This window comes from Leopardus geoffroyi, chromosome A1, assembly GCF_018350155.1.
Source record: "Leopardus geoffroyi isolate Oge1 chromosome A1, O.geoffroyi_Oge1_pat1.0, whole genome shotgun sequence".
In the NCBI taxonomy this organism is placed as follows: Eukaryota; Metazoa; Chordata; class Mammalia; order Carnivora; family Felidae; genus Leopardus; species Leopardus geoffroyi.
Genome location: NC_059326.1, coordinates 190345455 through 190365196, shown reverse-complemented (window position 1 = coordinate 190365196; position 19742 = coordinate 190345455). Strand labels below are relative to the sequence as shown.

General features: G+C 45.9%; 2 protein-coding genes across 8 annotated transcripts in view; one reads left to right on the top strand and one right to left on the bottom strand.

Annotated features, from left to right (window-relative positions):
- Positions 1-19742, top strand: part of CYFIP2 (cytoplasmic FMR1 interacting protein 2) — a 130535-nt gene that overhangs the window by 70132 nt on the left and 40661 nt on the right. For all 7 annotated transcript variants that reach the window (XM_045503644.1, XM_045503618.1, XM_045503635.1 and 4 more), the window contains 2 exons: positions 2988-3187; positions 5010-5097. In XM_045503644.1, coding sequence (XP_045359600.1) covers positions 2988-3187; positions 5010-5097 — 288 coding nt within the window. The remainder of the gene's footprint in view (positions 1-2987; positions 3188-5009; positions 5098-19742) is intronic.
- On the bottom strand, positions 5221-10353 carry FNDC9 (fibronectin type III domain containing 9). The gene is made up of 2 exons (XM_045503666.1): positions 9863-10353; positions 5221-7834 (listed from the first exon to the last, which is right to left on the bottom strand). Exon 2 carries the CDS (start codon positions 7825-7827, stop codon positions 7114-7116), a length of 714 nt encoding a protein of 237 aa, XP_045359622.1. The 5' UTR covers positions 7828-7834; positions 9863-10353; the 3' UTR covers positions 5221-7113.

The window sequence follows — 19742 nt, the reverse complement described above, 5'->3', positions numbered from 1 at the left end:
AAACTCCACTCTGAGATGAGAAGGCGGCTTGATGCCAAGCTGGGAGGGTGGCAGGGATTTCTCAAGCCAGTTGTCCTCATCCTACACAGCTGAGCAAATAGATTCTCGGAGAGCTCTGATGCTGAATTGGAGGGCTGGCAGCTTGCAGGCTGTGTTTTGTTTAGGCTATAGAGCACATTTGAAATTTTGAGCCAACATTTAACATTTGGAAGAATTTGAATAAAACTGCAGAAGCTCTGGCAACATCACACCAGCCTTTCCAGATGGCAACAATTGTCTAGAAATGACTAGACGATCCCATCAGGCGGGTTGTGCTCTCTTTAGCTTGCCCCGAGCCCCACTGGTACACTTCATTCCTGTGTATGACCTTCCATGCCTTGCTGCACCTGACTTTGAGACCCCTGTTCTTCTCGCCTACCTGGGGCCACAGAGCAGGTCAGCGGTCCAATATGGCTGACACTCAGTCTTTCTGGTTACCACCAAAGAGCTCTTTCTACTCTTTCACAGAAGTTGTCCCATGATGTGTTTTATTTCTTCAGTTCTGCTCTGCGTTGCTCTCAGTAAACCAGCTTGACTATAGAAAATTCAGACCTTCTCAGAAGGCACCTGAGCCACCCACATGGCCTTGTAAACCTTCTGTGCCTTGATACACTGGGTTCTGCATCCCAGAGGCAGGTGCCCTACTATGATTTAAAGGCCAGAAGAACATGGCCGATGCCAAAACAGTTTGAACTATATAACAAAAACCTCGGTGCGGTTGCATGATGGAAGAAGTAGATCTACATTTCTAGGAGCCCCCCCGTCAGCAGAGCTAAGAACTCCCTCCGTTGGTCTCCCTTGTAAACACTGATACACATTTGTGAGGCTCTTGAAATCACAGAGCATTAGAACAGAAATTGTTCCCTGGTTTTTTATTTGCAGTTGTCTGCCTAGTAACACAGTACCTCAGTGTACCAAGGGACTCAGTGAGCTCGGAAATAAAATCATTAGCATTTACTCCTTTATTTTATTTTATTTTATTTTATTTTATTTTATTTTATTTTACCCGTTCTAAGTGAATGGGAACAAAAATAATAGTCCAGCTGGCTAGGCCCTAACAGAAGCAGAGAGGTGATTTTCTCTTTCTTCCCTTCATTTGCTTCACGGTGCACAGTGACTGGAAACATATTCTTCCAGTTGCCATTCCAGAACTAAAATCCAGATTTTGCCCTTCTTTTGAAAGACCCTGGGATCTGTCATCACTGAGCCCATTCTGAAGAGGTAATACCTGTATGGAGTTAAGTGGCGGCTTCACCCTTATCTGGACAGACGTTTTGCCACAGAGACCCAGCCCCAGGAATGCCCCCCTGCTCCTGCCTGTCTCTCTTGCCTGAGCTGTCTGGCCTCTATAGCCATTTAGGTTTGCAAGCTTTGATGCAGTTCTACACCCCCAATTTAGAGCCCTAGAATCTGAGTTTCAGAAAGGCAAATCTCTCAGATTCTAAGCATAGTCTGGGGCCTCTACCTGACCACACTCTGAACCCCAACCAGCATTAGGGAGGTCTTGTGGCTGATGAAAATAAAATTGATTCCCTGATATGGGGCTGCAGCCTGTGACCATAAACACCTGAACTCCACATCCCAACCAGTAAGGCTGGCCCTCTGGCTGTCCCACTTCTTGGCCACACTGGTGAACTGCCCTTGCCAGTGTTCATTGAATTTTTATATTGTAAAACATCTTTACTTTAACCATTGTTACTTTTCAAAGGGCTTTCTTGGCAAACTGCTTCTTTACTCCAGGCAGCTACGTCATAGGGGCCTAAACATGTGATTTGACGTCAGAAGACCTGGGATCACCTACTAAACCATGTTCTATATTCCCTGTGTGACCCCGGGCAAATTACTTCACCCTCTGAGCCTCACTTGTCCCCTCTATGAAACAGTAGCATCTCAAAAAAGCACTTCACCACAGCAATATGGGAGTGTCCTAGAGCATCAAAAAGGATGCCTTCTCTCTGCATAAGATTGTGCTTTGATTCTTTTTGACAGCAGCACAAGGGACCAAGCCAACCCAAAGGGGCCCACTCTCCTTTTACTTGCCAACAAATGCAGTGACCTGTTGTATCTGCATATTGTCCACTTTGCTCCCATTCTCTGCTTGAAGGTAGGGTTCCAAGCAATCACACGGGCCCTTGGTTCATGGCTTTCAGCTGTACCTTCACCAACATGAAACCAACCCTGTGACTGAGAGACACAAGAGGAACCCAAAGGAGGGGGCATTCTGCCCCCAGCTATTTTTTTAAATTTCTATCGTATACAGTGGTTAAGAATACGGACTTTGGAGCCCACTTCCTGGATTTGGAGTCAAGCTATTTAACTTCTCAAAACCTCAGTTTCTCTGTGCATAAAGAAAACCATAATGGTAACCATACAGGGTTTTTTGAGCGTTAAATGAGTCAACACACATAAAGTGCTTAGGATACTGTTTGGCATATATTAAACTGAACCATATGAAACTACTAATACTCAACAGTATTTAATAAAAGACCAGTAGCTTCACATGGTCTGACCTAGTTGTAAGTACTTAGCGAGTGGAAACTCATGATTGCTTTCTGCAGGGCAGAGATAGATTCTCTGGTGACAGCCAGTCAGACCTTTCCTTTTGTTGACTTGCAACACTGAGAGGGGAACTTTTCCCTCACCGATATGGGAACTGGAAAGCAAGCAGGCATGCTTTCCACCCAAGGGACGTACAGACAGGGGACTTGAACCTGGTCTGTGGTCCCCTTCCCAGAGCAGGCATGCAGCTTCCCTCAGCACAGTCTGGCAGTCCCTCCTCCAAAGAAGAGCGTGTTGTCCCATGTCACTGTGGGAACCTAGTCTCCACGTCAGCAGCTGGGAGGTTGTCTGAGAGGCTCTCCCCCGCTTGAAAGGAATCCATAAGATAAAGTGGTGCAAGTGTAGAGGATACGTGTATGTCCTCAGCAGCCATGGGCTCTCTCTGGCAGGAGCTGGAGTGGCTGCTGGAGATCAACCGGCTCACGCACCGGCTGCTGTGTAAGCACATGACCCTGGACAGCTTTGACGCCATGTTCCGGGAGGCCAATCACAACGTGTCTGCCCCCTATGGCCGCATCACCCTGCACGTCTTCTGGGAGCTGAACTTCGACTTCCTCCCCAACTACTGCTACAATGGGTCCACCAACCGGTAAGGGACTCCCTGGGCCAAGGGGGCTGGGGTGGGCTGAGGGTGGGGGAAACAGTTCCTTCCTGCAACAGGCATCTTTTGGAATCCCTCTTGTGCTGGAGGTGGGGATGCCATGGTGACCAAGCAGACACCTTCCTGCCTCTGAGAGCCTCCAGGCTAGAGGAGGATGCAGGTGATCCAACAATCACACAATAGATGTACTGTTAGAAACAATAAACTTGGAGATGGAAAAGAAGCCCACAGTCATGAGAGAGAAAATAGCACCACCTAATGCAGTCTGGGAAGTGATGGGAACCTCTAGAGAGGCTTCCTCCTCTGAGGAAATAATGCTTGAGAAGAGATGTGAAGGATGAATAGGAATAAATAAGATGAAAATACAGGAGAAGAATATTTCAGACAAAGTCTCCAAGGAACCTAGAGAGCCTGGTGAGGGTGGAACAGATGGGATGGGGAATGTTGCCTTGAAAGATAGTGCAGGACCCAGGAAGAAGCAGGAACCAGGCCGTGCACTACTCCATAGGCCAACATAGGATCCTGCATGGTGCTTTATGATCAGATGATACCTTTATGAGGACATCCACATGCATGAACACATTCATGCAAAACAGGCATACATGTGCATGACGAAGTGCTGCATGTCTCCTGCAAGGTGCACACAGCCCTGGGTCAGGCACCGAGGTGAGGACATAGACCTAATCCCTCATCTCCACAGAGGTTCAAAACCTGACAGAAGAGGTGAGATGTATTCACGCACAACGCAAGTACGTGAGGGGCACCTGGGTGGCTTAGTCGGTTAAGCGTCTGACTCTTGATTTCGGCTCAGGTCATGATCTCATAGTCATGAGAAGAAGCCCCACATTTGGCTCCACATTGGGCATGGAACCTGCTTGGGATTCTCTCTCCCCCTCTCCTTCTGCCCCACCCGCACTGACACATACACACACACACTCTCTTTCTTAAGAAAACACAAGGCCATGAGGATACACAAATATGCGTGTGTTTACAGGTCTTCTCAGTACTCTCAGGGCCTGGCTCAGAGCCAGTATTAAATTAGTATGTGTTGAATGAATAGAAGGGTCTAGGAGGAAACCACAGATGAGCCTAAATCCACACACTTAGCAAGACAGACTTCCAGTTCTGTAAAGATTTGGGACTTTTAATCCTCTTGAGCAGAGATCTGCAGACTATCGCCCACAAACCACATCTTGTTGCCAACTGTTTCTGTACAACCCATGAGCAAAGAATACTATTGACATTTTTGTATGGTTGGGGAAAAAATCCAAAGAAGAATTCTAATTTGATGACAAGTGAAAATTATTTGAAATTCATAAAGTTTTACTGGAACTCAGCCGTGCTCATTCATCTACAATTGTTTTTGGGTGCTTTCACACTACCAGCAGAGTTGAGTAATGGTGACAGAGACCATCTGGCTTGTAAAGCTGAGAATGTTTCCTATCTGGGCCTTCACAGAGTTTGTGGAACCCTGCTCTTAAGAAGCCAAAGTGGGTGGATAGGGAAGGATCAGAGCCCCAGAGAAGGCCGTTTTCAGGCCCAGCCAATTGTCACTTCTTGCCTATGTCCTTGTAAGCGAGCCATAAACCCAGAGTCTAGCCTGGGAATCTGGGCTGCAGTTTTCCCATCTATAGAAAGGAGACACTAGGGGAATGAATGGGAGCATGTCAGGAGAGTTGTGTCTTTATAGGCAACCACCTTAGAAACAGTGTGGTTGCACCTGGTCAGGAGGGGCTCTGGCGAGGCTGTGTCCCGTGAAGAATACTCTTTGGGCCTGGTTAACGCCTTCCCCTCTCTTTTCTTCTGCTAGTTTTGTTCGAACTGCCATTCCTTTTACTCAAGAACCGCAAAGAGATAAACCCGCCAACGTCCAGCCTTATTACCTGTATGGATCCAAGGTGAGTAGTCTTGCCTGTGTCCTACTTCGAAGAGGGCTAGTGAGCAAAAGCAAACAGAAGAGTGTTTCCTGAATCAGAAAAGTAAGAAGATGTAGAGATAAAGAGGCAGTAGTGAGAAACAAGTGCAAGCAGATTCATCTTTATTTGTGCACAACTAGCAAGCGCGGGGGTGAACGCAGACCCGGCGGGGCTGGATCCTGGGCAGGAATTGTTTGGGGAGCACGTCACAGAGGTGAGCAGGGAAGTAGGTGTGTGGGGCTTCTTGTCTTCACCCCATCTCCTCCTGTTTCTCAGTTGATTCATTGCCGTATCATCCTGCAATTCTGGGATTTTTTGTGTTCCATAAAGATAAGAGATTTGCAGACAGGAAGCAATTGGGAAGGTGGAGTTTGAAGGAAATCCCAGATGGCTCGAGCTAGAGCTGAGAGACAGGTCTTCTCCCATCTCTTTACTGCTTTGTTCACAATGCACATCCTGACCCTAACTAGACCTCCCAAATGGTGCCCTGTTCGAGACCCTCAGTCCTTTGCCATTCATTAAATAGACGTTTATTAAGCGCCCACTATAGGCCAGACACTGGGCTAGATTCTGCATGCTGGGAATATATCAGAGATTAAAACAGATGTCATTTCTCCCTTCTTGAATTTCCACACCCATGGTAGGGACAGGGGGCAGTGTTCACAAAGTCTCACAACACTGTGGTATGTGTAGGAGATCCATTTCTTACCCTACGGGTGTGAAGGGGAGAATGACACCGACAGGGTGAAATGTGTCAACCAACAGCAGCAAAGGCAACATTTTTCTTCGTGATGGAATAGAAATGGCCACCTTTGACCCCGTTTTTTAAAAAGTAAGCACAGATGGACTCAGAAGAAGAACTTGACTGAATATATATGAGAAAAGGTACTCCTCTAAGGTCGGGGACCCCTAGATCAGGAAGTGTGGCAAACCAGTGAGCTCCCACCACATGGGCCTACAGGTGGGTGGGCTTAGAGGCTCTTGGGATGATGCTGGGACAGTGCAGGTGTCCTCTCCAAGATGGCCAGTCTGGTCAAAGCAACTTTCTCAAATCAAGGGACATTATAGCCAGCATTTTGGGTAGCTCACAGACATGTCATTGAAAAACACTGAATTACAAAGTAAGAACAACACCTCCCACTTCAAATCTCTTTCACACCTTGTAATTATAACAAGGAGAAAGACTTCTGTTGATGCTAGTATGTCTTAATACCTTCTGCTCTCCGATCTCCCTTTTTATCAAAGCTAAGAGAGCAGACCTTAAGCTCAGAGGCTTTAATAGGCAATAGGATCTAAGTCAAACTTAATATTACATTGTTTTCATTATGTTTATTCTTATATCTCTTCTGTTTATAGAAGGAGGGTGCTGGCTTTTCATTTATGGAGTCATAGAAGTCTATCTTTTAAAATAAGTTTAAGTTTGAAAAGTGAGTCAAAAGAAAAATATTGTTAATAACAGTAGAGATAATCTGTGGTTTAAACAAAATGAAGGTGGGGTACGAGGTGTTATGTGATAGCCTGAAAGCTGGAAAACACTCTAGGGCAAGGCTCCTCAGCCTTTCCAAAATAATCCCCCCAACAGCCATGGACACTGGACATCTGCCTCAGCTGACTGGAAGCATAACCCAGAGAGCCCACCATCAACTCAAAAGTTTCCTCAGATTATTGTGTTTTATTTAAGCCATGCAAATTTTGCTTTCTCTACCATAGTATATTCATGTTTGTTTTAATATTAAAATAACATTTTAAATTCCTAACTGGGTTCCCCTAAATGGACGCTCCTAAGAGACGCCATATTTCTCCTTTGACATACCGTGGGGGTGTATGCTTTCCAGCTTGAGAAGCTTTGTCATGGGGCATCCATCCAACCCAGGCGATCCACAAGAGCACTGACATTTGAGGGGAGACAAATGGGCAGCCTAGAGACACATTTTTACAAAAGAACTACTGTATAGAGGGCTTTAAACTACATGATGCAGGCGGCCTCCTCCCTACCTCTCACTCCCCAAAACGAGGCAGTATGGCGGGATGATCACCACCCCCTCCCAGTAAGGCACCCTCATCAGGGGCATCCTCATTGTCGGCATCCTGGTCAGCTGCTGCATCCTGGTTGTCTTCAGCTTCTGCTTCTGGTTCTGCATCAGCTCCGGAGTTCTTGCGTGGCATTTCCACCAGGGGGAGCCCCTGCAGGTCTTCCTCTCTCTGACCAAGAGCTGGGGCCTCCTCCGGCCATCTCACCAAGCCATTGGCTTCCTCCATGTGGCCGGCTCTGTAAGACCATCGAGGCTCATGGCAACGGATACACCAGAACTGGAGGCAGATAAAAGCTAAGACGGCTGTGAAGCAGGCCAGCAGAATGGCCATCAACACCCAAAGGGAAATTTGGGGGTCCACCAGGGAGCTCCCAGCAGCCAGTGGACTCTTATCCAGGGTATGGAACATGGTGCAGTAGTGCCTATAAGGGAAGGCAGCCTTCTTGCAACTGATGCACAGGAAGTAGAGAGTGGAAGGGGCGAGGTGTTCCAGCACCACAGAACTGATCGTTCGAGGCACTTTCTCCTCGTGGTGGAAGCTGTAGCGAAGATAGCCGGAGAAGATGCTGTTCCAGTTGGGCCTATACATAATATGGTAATAGTCCTCCAGACAGGGCTCCGAGGACGACCAGGAAATGATGGCTCCTGTATAAGAAACGTTCCCAACCTCGATGTTCATCCTGATTCTAGAACCAGAATCAAAGTGAAAAGTGACATCCCCTTGCTTAAGTATTTATGATCATCATACCAGCATATATTACACATTCAAGATGGAGACTAATAATTGTCCCTATTTTACAAAGAAATGGAGGACAAGAGGTTACGTTACTCAGCTAAGGTATAGCTAAGAAATGACAGAACAAAATCAGGGCTGTCTCATGTCAAAGCCTGAGGCCTTCAGGCCTGAAAAAGATACACTCGCATCCCCCCAGCCTCATCCTGCCCTGGCTGAGATCTTTTAGGTACAACATTGTTTCCAACCCTTTAAAATAAGAAGAGAGGCAATAAAAGAAATCAGACCAGCCGATTAACGTCCCTACATTAGTCACCACACGTTTGCGACCTCCAAGTCAGACAATTATATCACCTACAATATCCCTTCTGGAACTTCTGCTTTTGCTGCAAGTGCTGTGAGCTCAGTCATCTAGAACATTCTGCCCACTGCGATTTTAGCCTCCCAGCTCTGTTGCCCGTGAGAGAGGAGATTTGCGTCATCACTCCTTGGCAGCTGATTTCTCCCCAATGCCTCTGCTCCGGTTTTATTTCTTTGTTTGTTTGTCCAAAGGCAAACATACCCAGGAAATTAGTTGTGTAGGTCAAGACAATCAGCTCCTAATACCCGCATAATTGCTACTGCTCAGTATCTCTGGTACTGTGAATATCGATGATGATACTAACCACCAGCAGTTAGTGAGTGGTTGCTGTGTCACATCTAGTATGTGTCATGCTGCATGCTCACAGGCCATAATAAATGTCACACCCTCTGAGCTAGGTCCCCTTTGTATAGGTGAGCAATCTGAGGTCACCCAGCTGATAAGTAGACTTAAAGCCCCGTAATTGCTGGATTTCCAAATGCAAGGCTGCTGGGTTTAGTTACAGGACGTTACCGCAAAATGAGGTGTTGGTACGCAGACCTGGTTGCTGTTTTTCCACAAATCAAATGAGCCCCCTTCAGATTCCCAGCCTTACGGCTTTGGTAAGAGAACACCATCTTCAAGATTTGGGGGTTTCTCTTAAATTCTGTCTGTTAGAGACATAGTGTTTCCCCTCCACTGAATTTCCCCCTGATCTATGATTCAGGGACAGCTGTATTCATTCAACCTGTGTATGTTCATGTACAGGTCTTACCCAGCCCTTTTCTCTGCCCCTTCTGTCTCACGTGAAATACAGAAGCCTTCGTTTTAGATATTAATGACCTAGTAAAAACCCGCAACCAGATTTTAACCTGAATTGGCTATGAAGCCAAACTGATTTCTATCACAAGCTGCTTTCTGTCTTCCCTGCCTCCCTCCGACCCTCTATTTTCATGCCCACTCTCCTAGAGGAGGTGGGCAGAGAGATGCAGAGCATTGAGTGATTTTTCAGTCCTTGTTTTTCTTCTCTAAGGATGACAGTGAACTAAAATGCTTGGGAAGGGGAATAGTTCCCTTCTGTTTGGTTGGAAATTTCATCCCAGAAACACAGGCAATGAAAGGGACAAGACAGGTGTGCTCAGATCCCTCCCGGGAAGGTCATTGCCAAGGAGACTATTTGAGCTCCCTTCATCAGTCTCCTTTCTCATAAGCTCCCCCATCCACTCCACCCCACACATCCCTATAAACACACTTCTGACCACAATGAAAAGAGCTTAATTCATTACTTATAATACAGAGGCTATGGCCTTTGTAAAACCCTTCCATCAGGGGTGATCAGGAATCGCTTTTTTTTGTCATGACTCTTCTCTCTTGTTTGCCTCACATCTGCTGCTGGCTGTCTTTGCAGACTGAATTCTCTACAGCAGACATTTTTAAGAGCTTTCTGGCAAGACACTATAGCAGCATCCTCAGTTTTGGAGACCAAATCAGTCTCCCTTATTTGTTTTTCTTTCTCTGCTTCTGTTTCTAAATTCCCCCTATTTTTAGCTATTCATATTACCATTGCCTGGCCGTCCTCCAAGCAGAGTGTGAAAGGAGAAGCCATTTCCATTTCCAAGAAGAGTCATTTATGTCCCTTACCTGATGCTCGCGGTGGATCTGGTTAGAACGCAGCCTGCAGAGGCAGAGACAGAGTGGACCAAAGCTGAAGGAATGGAGGCTTCTCCCCTCCTCTGCTCTGGGCTCTCCTTGATGTCTCTCTCGCCACTGTCTGAGTAATCCCACTGTCGCCCCCAACGCTCACATTATTCATTTCTTCAGATCAGCATCATTCACCATGGCAACCAGCAGGCATCTGTACGCACGATGCTTTCAGGGACCAGTCTGGAAAGGCTTTTGCCCACTGAGAGGAGCTCTCATTCCTTTGGCCAAAAAAAGGCAAACAGTCTCCTGCAAACTGATCCTCAGAATGGTACTGATTCTTCCAAGGCTGCCAGATTTTCTCTGTAATTGGCTGGCGATCATTTTTTGCCCCATCTAGACCCTCTTTGGACAATGGTCAAATACAATTATCAGTTATCCCACAATTTAAACAGCAATTTTATCCCTTGCCCTCCCACCCCCACCCCACCTCCTACCATCTTCTTTCTTTATTCTTGTCTCCTGTGGCAGTCTCCAGATACATGACACTGGTCAAGACTCTTTTATTCTCTGGGCCTCAGTTCCATCATCTGTAAAGCTGTAGCCTTGGGCTAGATGGGGACGGCAGATAGAAAGCAGGATTCTACCCCCTGCCCAGTCCTGAACCCACGTCAGGCTTTCTAAACCATCACAGCATATGTACTGAGTTGATTTGAGTCTACTCAGAACCTCAGGGTGTGACCTTATTTGGAAATAGGGTCTTTGTAAATTTAAATTAGTTGAGGATCTTGAAATGATACCATCCTAGATTTAGGGGGAACACAGAATCCAATGACTGGTGTCTTTATAAGAGAAAGGAGAGGGAGATTTACACAGAGGGGCACAAGGGGAAGGAGCCATGTGAAGACAGAGGCCAAGGTTGCAGTGATGTCACCAGAACCAGAGAGTGCCAGGCACTGCCGGGGCCTGGAAGATGCAAGGATGGAATCTTCAGCGGGCACGTGGCCCTGCCAGCACCTTGATTTCAGGTTCCTGGCCTCCAGAACTGTAGGATGTTACAGTGTTGAGGCACCACGTTTGGGATCATTTGTCACAATGCCCTTAGGAAACTAATACAACACTTCTTCCAGTTGGGCTCAGAAACACAGGCATCCCACGAAGCTGCTTCCCAATCCATCAGTTGGAGCTGAGACCAGAAATGGAAACCCTTTACTATTCCTGGATTGGATGATCCCCAAAGTTCTTCTCTTTGAAGAACCCTGACTCTACTTCCATTTCCCACAAAACTCTATCTGCCTCCACAATTCTACCCCTTCCTGGTCTCCTCAACCTCAAAAGAATTTGTTGCCAGCACTCTATTGGGGCGAGCACAGAGCACATCTGATATATGAAGAGAATCAAGTTCTGTCATCCTAAGCTACCAAGTTTGTGGAAATTTGTGATAGCAGCCCCGGCTTAGGCAGATTTAGACCTGAATTATTTTACACAAATTATGTGCTTTTAAAAGTCAGGGTTTCTTTCTCTTCTTGGTTCTTGGCCAGAGTATCCAAGTGAACCCATGAAAGTCTCCTTGTGATCCACATGAGTGATAATCAAAAAGTTCTGAAGAGTTTCCCGGTGAGTCACAGACCCTCCCCTGGCCAAGGGTCTCTGTGAGCCTTGGAGTCCCGGGATGTCCCTTGATTAGACACTTGCTCTGTGTCTTTCCCATGGCATTAGGTCTTCCCAGGGGCCTGTCTAAACTCTGCCGTAATGTGTGCTAATGGTGACTCCCTGCAGAACATAAAAGTGTCCTCTCCACAGAAAGGCCACCGTGGTAGTTTGCAGGTGCCTTTTGAAAAGGTTATTTTGAGGGAAATAAAAATACCAGACTTGGGAGGCCTGTGGAGTGACGAGATAGAACTCAAGCCTTTGCCACAGAAACTGGGAATTTATTTTTAATGCTCCTGGATGCCATTTTTAACGCTGAGCTTCTTATTTGAGAAGTTGAGACACTTAGAGAATGGGAGTGAGGCCTAGAAGCCTTCCTGTTTCACAGATCCCAAGGGAAGGGAGGGCATCCTCAAACCATACGACTGACTAGAGGCAGAGCCAGCAGTGAAAAGCAGGCCCCCGACCCTGAGTCCTGGGTGCGTCCTGCCCCTTTGGCCATCACATCCACCAGCAGCACCCGGAGGAGCCAACGCAGCCCTCAGTGCTTGAGATAAATCTTCTGGAGGCACTGGCCTCAGGAGATCACATCCCAGGAAGGCTTACTCTTTCTCTGCCTTCAGAGAGGCCAGGACGGCCCTGATTGGTTTACACCATTAGTAAATTACTGCTAGAGGAAACCAGCCAGAGTGGGGGTCCCTGTGCCCTTCCTGAAGGTGGCAACAAAGGGGTGATGTGAGGGCATCCCCAGTCCCAAAGCTGGCTGGCACCCAGCACAAGGTCGTTGTTCAGGGTACAGACCTTAAAATCCCAAGGCTGGGTTTGAATCCTGCCTCTGTGGCCTTGACGGATTCCCTCATTTTTCTATACCTTGGTTAACTCTTCTATTGATGCAAATATCAAGAATACCTGTCTTACAGTGTTGGAGCAGTGTAATGAACCCATCTCTGTGAGTGCCGGGCTTAGGAACAGTAATTATTATTCAGAAGAAAAGTCAGTGGGTTAGAGCCATTGCCTGAGTTGACTGTAGCTTCTTCATCCAGAGGCTGATATGGACAAGGTTTGCACCCTAGATGATCCTTCCTCCCTCCCTTCCTTCCTTCCTTCCTTCCTTCCTTCCTTCCTTCCAAAAAAGTTTTATTTTAAGTATATGTATGTGTGTGTGTATGTGCATTGTACATAAATTAAAGAATACAGAAAGACTCAAAGACAACAGTCAAATCCATACAACTCAGAAATAACAAAATGCATTTTGTTGCATTTTACATGTGCTTTATCACTTTACCCAGGTGACAACTCTTTGAAGTAGGCCTCTTATCACCATTGTACACAGGGGGAAACTGAGGCCCAGAGGGGTTAATTAACTTGACCATCAACACAAAGTGAGGTTTGGCAGAGCCGAGCCGTCTCCTGGTCTGGATCCCTAGAGCCGGCGCTCCTGGCCAGCCTCCCTGATGCGCCACTCTTGTGCCTGCCTTATTCTTCAGTCAACAGTAATCAACAGGAATGCTTACCTTTGCTTAGCTTCTCTTCAGCAGTAGAGACAGGACTTCACAGTTTAGTGGATTCCAGAATGATGGGAGCAGAGGAGGAATTAAAAGACCTCAGAGAGAACATCCAGCCACCTGAATGTAGCCACAGAAGCAGGGAAACCATTAAATACATCTGGAGAGATGCACTCAGCGAGTGTTTTTCCTCTTCTGAGGTCCCCTGCTCTAGAATCTGGAGTCCACGTACCGCTGATCAAGAGCTCTGTCACTTAGGGTGAGGGGTGATACTAAATGTAAAAGATGTTTAACAGCCAGGCCAATAATTGAAATTAGTATATGAGCCTAAATTTTAAACGTACTAAGTCAAGTAAATTATATAGAGTCTATCATAAAACTGCCTTCCAAGTGACATAGATTGTCATACAAATCAGCCCTTAAAGTATATCAATAATTTCCCAATAATTTCAGTCTGTAGAAATTGTCGGTATGACCTTGTGTTTGGTGTGGTTGTCACTAGCTGAATGACGCCCCTGTCCGAGCCATGATTTGACCTCAAGGAAATCCATCATTCTCTTGCGATGCTTTTTCCATTAAGTCATATCCTTGAGACGTAGGACCCAGTGCATTGCTACATCCAGCTGAGACATCTCAGCTGGGCCCATCCCTTGGTGCCAGCGTCCAGCCTGGCCTGCCCAGCAGAGCCTGCATCAGACCCACTGATGGCCCCACCAGCAGTGCTACTGGCTTTGCTGTGGCTGCCCCCGCTCCCGTGGCTGCCCCCGCTCCCGTGGCTGCCCCTGCTCCCATGGCTGCCCCCGCTCTCGTGGCTGCCCCCGCTCTCGTGGCTGCATGGCACCGCCCCCCAGCTACACAACATTATTGACCTACCAGTCCAGAAGAATTTTTTGTTATTTTGCCAATTGGTACACGCAGTAGAATATCATCTTGTATTTCACTTCCCTTAGGTTTCTCCTCTGCTGAATGGGGGTGATTGTACCTGCCTTACATGGTGTAGGAGTCTGATCATGGCCTCCAAAGATGTCAGGTCCTAATCCTGCCACCTGGAAATATCATTGTATTTGAAAAACGGGCTTTGTGGATGTGATTAAATGAAGGACCATGAGATGGGAGATTATCCTAGAGTATCAGGATGGGTCTGAAATGCTATCACAAGTGTCCTTATAAGAGGGAGGCAGAGGGAGGTTACACACAAACGGAGGAGGAGCCCACACCTCAAGAGACAACGGAGGAGGCCACAACCCTTGGAATGCCGGAAGGCACCAAAAGCTGGAAGAGGCGAGGGATGGGTCCTCCCCCAGCCTCTGGAGGCGGTGTGGCCCTGCCGACACCTTGATCTTAGCTCCATCATTCTGATTTTGGATTATGGCTTTCGGAACTGTTAAGATAATTTATTTCTCTTTTTTACCAGATTTGTGGTAATTTGTTATAGCCGCCACAGAAAGCTAACATACCTGGGTATATTTTATATATGAAGGAATTATTCATAAGCTGAGGAACATTACACACTTAGGTGTCATCACATTGGTATAGGTTATTTAAAAAGCGATGACTTTGGTTTCTTCCAAAAATCTTAGCATCTCTAAGTGTACATAGCGTTGGTATGGTATCGCCAGAGAGTTCCATTCCTCTTCTCCCTCTTGCCTTCTCCTCTTGCCTTTATTCACGAGACAAGAAAGGGAGGAGCACTGATTTCTGAGGGAGGCCTCTACAGCAACCATCTTGGATTTTTCAACCTCTGAGCTAAGAAGCCCAGGAAAGAAGCCAGACACTGGAGACCCAGCCTGCCTGCGGCTCACTACACATCAGGAAGAGACAGAAATGTCAGCCCTTCCTACCGATGGACTTGAACCTTTAACTCAGGACTCTATCAGTCCTTTAACACATCTTAGCCTGTGGGCTCTCAAGGAGGCTCTCAACAAGGAGGGTGTTGCTGTTATCTCCCCAGTCTTCCTTGCCCTGCGGGGATTTCAGAGAGTTGAGCTGAGCTCTCCACCTGAATTAGGAAGTCATGTTTGTGTCCCTGGACTGATGGGATTCAGATTGCTCAAGGAACATTAGAGAAATTGTAACTAAAACGGGAAAATTAGAAACGGTTTTAACTCCTCTTGGGATCTCCGAAAACAGTGATTGTGATTCCAGAAAGCAGAGATGCAGATTGCTTGCAAATTCAGTTTGCCAAATAAGTAGTCCTCAGTGATTGGAGTGGCTGGCCATGTTTACTGTCCGTGAGAGGTAGTCGCCTTATACAACACTTAAAAATGGTGAAAATGGTAGCTTTTAGGTTATGTATACATCTTACAGGGTTTTTATTAAGCCCATATTAATAATATTACAGGGCCCCAGCATCTGCCAGATAAAACTCACCTTATTTTCTGTCTTCCTTAAAATACTGTCTTGCCTTCAAGAAAAAAAAAATGCACATCTGTGTCACGTATTAAAAATATGGTTCTAATTTCTGAATCAGGATTGTTTACTTCTTGAGATCTCATAAAGTTAGCTATTTTGTGCAGTATGCATTTAAACCAGTGAGGCATCCTAAATAGGATACATAATTAGTTTCTAAGCCAGGCAGCCTGGTAGTTACCTGCGTCAGCAGGATTGGTTCTGTGTAAGAGGTATGTAGCAAGTTTCCAATGTCTCAGGTCATGTTGCCTTCCTGTTTTTCTTTGCTAAACCTCAGAAAATGGCCAGGCTCCCATATTCCCACATTTTCTCAATAGGGCCCAGCCTCCTATTGAGCCAGCAGGTCAGATGGGTGCCCTCCGGGGGTGTGTGTGTGCATGTACTTTGCAGCATGCGTGTGTGCGTGTGTGTATTTCCTCCTGCATGGGTGTGGTGTATTTTGGGGGTGGGGGGGGAGTGAGGGGAGCTGACTCACTTATTCACTTAAGAGGACTTGAATTCTGCTCATTTCATGCTGATCCTTCCTGAGCTTGGGCCATCAACCGAGGCCTAAATTTGTGGTCTAGACCAGAATCCACGACTGGTGTGGGAAGGTCAACAAGAGGCCTCTTGTGTGCACTGAGTGGGTTTGTAGGGGAATTCTTTACACCCCTGTGTGTGGTAGAAACAATTCCAGAATTATTAGTCTTCTCCACCTAGAACTGGAGAGGCTGCTGAACAGTTTCTATCCCTGAATATGTTTTTATTTGTACTTGCTATGAGTGCTAAGGGCACTTGGTGCTTGGGTGGGAGGGAGGGTCGAGAATGCTAAGGAGGAATGCCTAGGAAGACAGCACTGCAGCTAGGAGCTCAGAAGGAGTGCCCCTGTCCACCCCAGGCTCAGGCAGCGCTCCCTTCTAGCCACACTGTGTTTCGCAGCCTCCACCAGGACACTTGGAGCCATGAGGGCCTCTACCCAGCACAGTCTGTTGCTGGACAGCTCCTGTTTTTATAGTGTTGTAAATATTGAGCAAAATCTGCATGTTTGATGTGTTCCGTCGGCTAGTCCCAGCTATGACCTCATGTGGGATATACAGTGTGTTGTGTAAAATCTCACCCCGTTGGGTGCACTCCCCTCTCCACGTTCCGAGAATCATGACTGCAACCAAGGCTGCTGGGGGACATTTGGCCAAGAAGTTGTATTTTCTTAGTCTTTACCTACCAGATTCTCAAACAAAGCAATATTAATGGTGGTTATTACGGTGAGTGCTTCCAATGTGCCAAGCACTATGCATCGCGCCTTATATATGTTGCTTCATTTAAACTTCCAACAACCCTATTGGAGTTCTTGGCCTAGAGAGTATAAGTCATTTGCTCAGAATCATCTAGCTAGTAAATTTGTGGACCTAGGATTTAAACTCAGGCACCGCACCACACCACCCCCCCACCCCAAAAAGTCCATCCTCTAGAATCAGACAAAACAGGAAGAAAAAGTCAGAGAATCAGACAGGAAAAAAAAAAAAAAATAGTTGATTGCTTTTGTACCCATCAGGGATATCCATTTGAAAGCTCCCTGCTGCTCAGAAATTCCTTTCATGAGATATTTGTAAAAGGGATGAAGGTGAGCTTCACTGAGTTCAGAGGAGAGGTCCTGAGTGCCTGGTGTGGGTGGGGAGATGAGAAGGTGGTTCTAGAAGTCAGTAAGCTCTGTCAGATGCCCCCAGCACAGCCAGGTCATCATTCCCTTGTTCCTGTGCAATCTTGAGCTGCAGCCCTTTTCAGGAGAAAATTCAAATCATGGTTTTGTTTTTTAATCTTTGAAAACAAATGTTGGCAAGTAAATCAGCCCAGTGGGTTTTTTAAATTTACATTTATATTGAGTTATAACCATATTGAGTTAAGATGCAGTCTTAATCAGTTCAGGCTGCTACAACAATACCATAGACTGGTTGGTGTACACACTTATTTATTGCCTAGAGGCTGGGAAGTCTGAGACCATGGTATTGGCAGATCAGTTGTCTAGCACAGACCCACTTGCTGGTTTGCAAATAGACTTCTCCTCACTGTGTTCCACATGATGGAGAAGGAAGGAAGGAAGGAAGGAAGGAAGGAAGGAAGGAAGGAAGGGAAAAGAAAGAGGAGGAGGGATGGAGGGGGAAGGGAGGAAAGAAAGAAAAAGAAAGAAAGAAAGAAAGAAAGAAAGAAAGAAAGAAAGAAAGAAAGAAAGAAAGAAAGAAAAGAAAGAGGAGGAGGGATGGAGGGGGAAGGGAGGAGAGAAAGAGAAAGAAAGAAAGAAAGAAAGAAAGAAAGAAAGAAAGAAAGAAAAGAAAAGAAAAGAAAGAGGAGGAGGGATGGAGGGGGAAGGAAAGAAAGAAAGAAAAAGAAAGAAAGAAAGAAGGAAAGAAAAAGAAAGAAAGAAAGAGAAAAGAAAGAGGAGGAGGGATGGAAGGGGAAGGAAGGAAAGAAAGAAAGAAAGAAAAGAAAGAGGAAGAGGGATGGAAGGGGAAAGAAAGAAGGAAAGAAAGAAAGAAAGAAAGAAAGAAAGAAAGAAAGAAAGAGGAGGAGGGATGGAGGGGGAAGGGAGGAGAGAAAGGAAGAAAGAAAGAAAGAAAGAAAGAAAGAAAGAAAGAAAGAAAGAAAAAAAAGAAAGAGGAGGAGGGATGGAGGGGGAAGGAAAGAAAGAAAAAGAAAGAAAGAAAGAAAGAAAGAAAGAAAGAAAGAAAGAAAGAGAAAGAGAAAAGAAAGAGGAGGAGGGATGGAGAGGGAAGGGAAGAAAGAAAGAAAGAAAAGAAAAGAAAAGAAAGAGGAGGAGGGATGGAGGGGGAAAGAAAGAAAGAAAGAAAGAGAGAAAAGGAAGAAAGAAAGAGGAAGAGAGAGAGGGTGGGAGGAAGGGAGGAAGAGAGAGAAAGGAAGAAAAGAAAAGAAAACAAGCTCTCTCATTTGTCTTCTTACAAGAGCATTAATCCCATTCATGAGGATTCCACCCTCATGACTTTAATTACCTCCCAAAGGTCCCACCATCACAACAGGAGGTAGGATTTCATATGAATTTTGAGGGGATACAACCATTCAGTCCATAACATCCACAGACCATAAGTGTACACATAGTTTCATGAGTTTTCACAAGTGTATACATCTGTGTAGTCAGCAACCCAAGCAGCATGTAGGGCATTTCCATCACCTAGATGATTCTCTCCTGCCCCTTTCTCATCAATCTCCCTCCTCAGTAGAGGTCAGCCATGGTTTGTTTGGTGTTTGCTGGATACTCCTCATCCCTAGGCTGGAAACAAGAGAATACAGAATAGGACTTTGATAACAGGGCCAGAGCTAAGATGCACTCAGGAGAATGAATGCCTCCCTCCCCTCACCCTGTCCCAACCCTGTTGTACAGGGTGGCCTGTTACAGAGTCACTAAAATAGTTTTTACTTTCATACACAGAAAAGTATATGGCCCAACCTGGTTCTGTGGTTGACTGATTCAAACTCAACTCTCAACCATTCATATGAATACTTCCAGTGTTTATTGATCATTGACTTTGGTGAACATCATGCTTTCCAATCAATTATATTTCCCTCCCTACATAAACCATTCCTGCCTCATAACATTTAGAAATCTCTAGTAACTACATAAAAGATCCCTCCCCCAGGTTCCAGTAGAATTTGTGACAGCACATCCATGCTGGGTACAGAGTGCTGCTCCTTCTCACGTTCCAAGCCTCACCGTATGTCGGCATTACCTTACCGAACGAGCTATTGTATTATTCATCCTGCGGGATGCGGGGGTGTTCTGATTCCTCACGAATTCTTATTATCAGTGGGTACTCTAATGGTGTTCTTCATGTATCTTTGTTATTAGAGAGTACTGTAATTGTGATGCTTGTTGTGTGAAGTTTGGAATTCATTTATGGTAGAACATACTTACTGCAGAGCCTGGGCTGAACATAATTAAATCTTCCTTCAGTGGCTCCAAAGGGAGTTGAGAATCTCGCAGCCCTCCAGAAGCATCACTACAGTTCCTATTTAATTCATGTAGAATTTCTAATTAGCTAACTAATGTTGAACTTCCGCTAATAAAATATCAGATGTGGTTTTTACATAATTGCATGTTCCATGGGTATTAGATTTTTACAATTCCAGGTAGGAGACTACACTCAGAACTAAGCTTTGAAGTGATGTCTTTTCTAAAAAACTGGGTATGGTTTCTAATAGAACTCAGCCTCCAAAGTCCATGATTATATATAGAGGTGAAGGACATGGGCTTTGGAATCAGATCTATCTGGATTCGGGTCACAGCTCAGTTACCTCAGGACCGTGTGACCTTGAGCAAGCTCCTTACC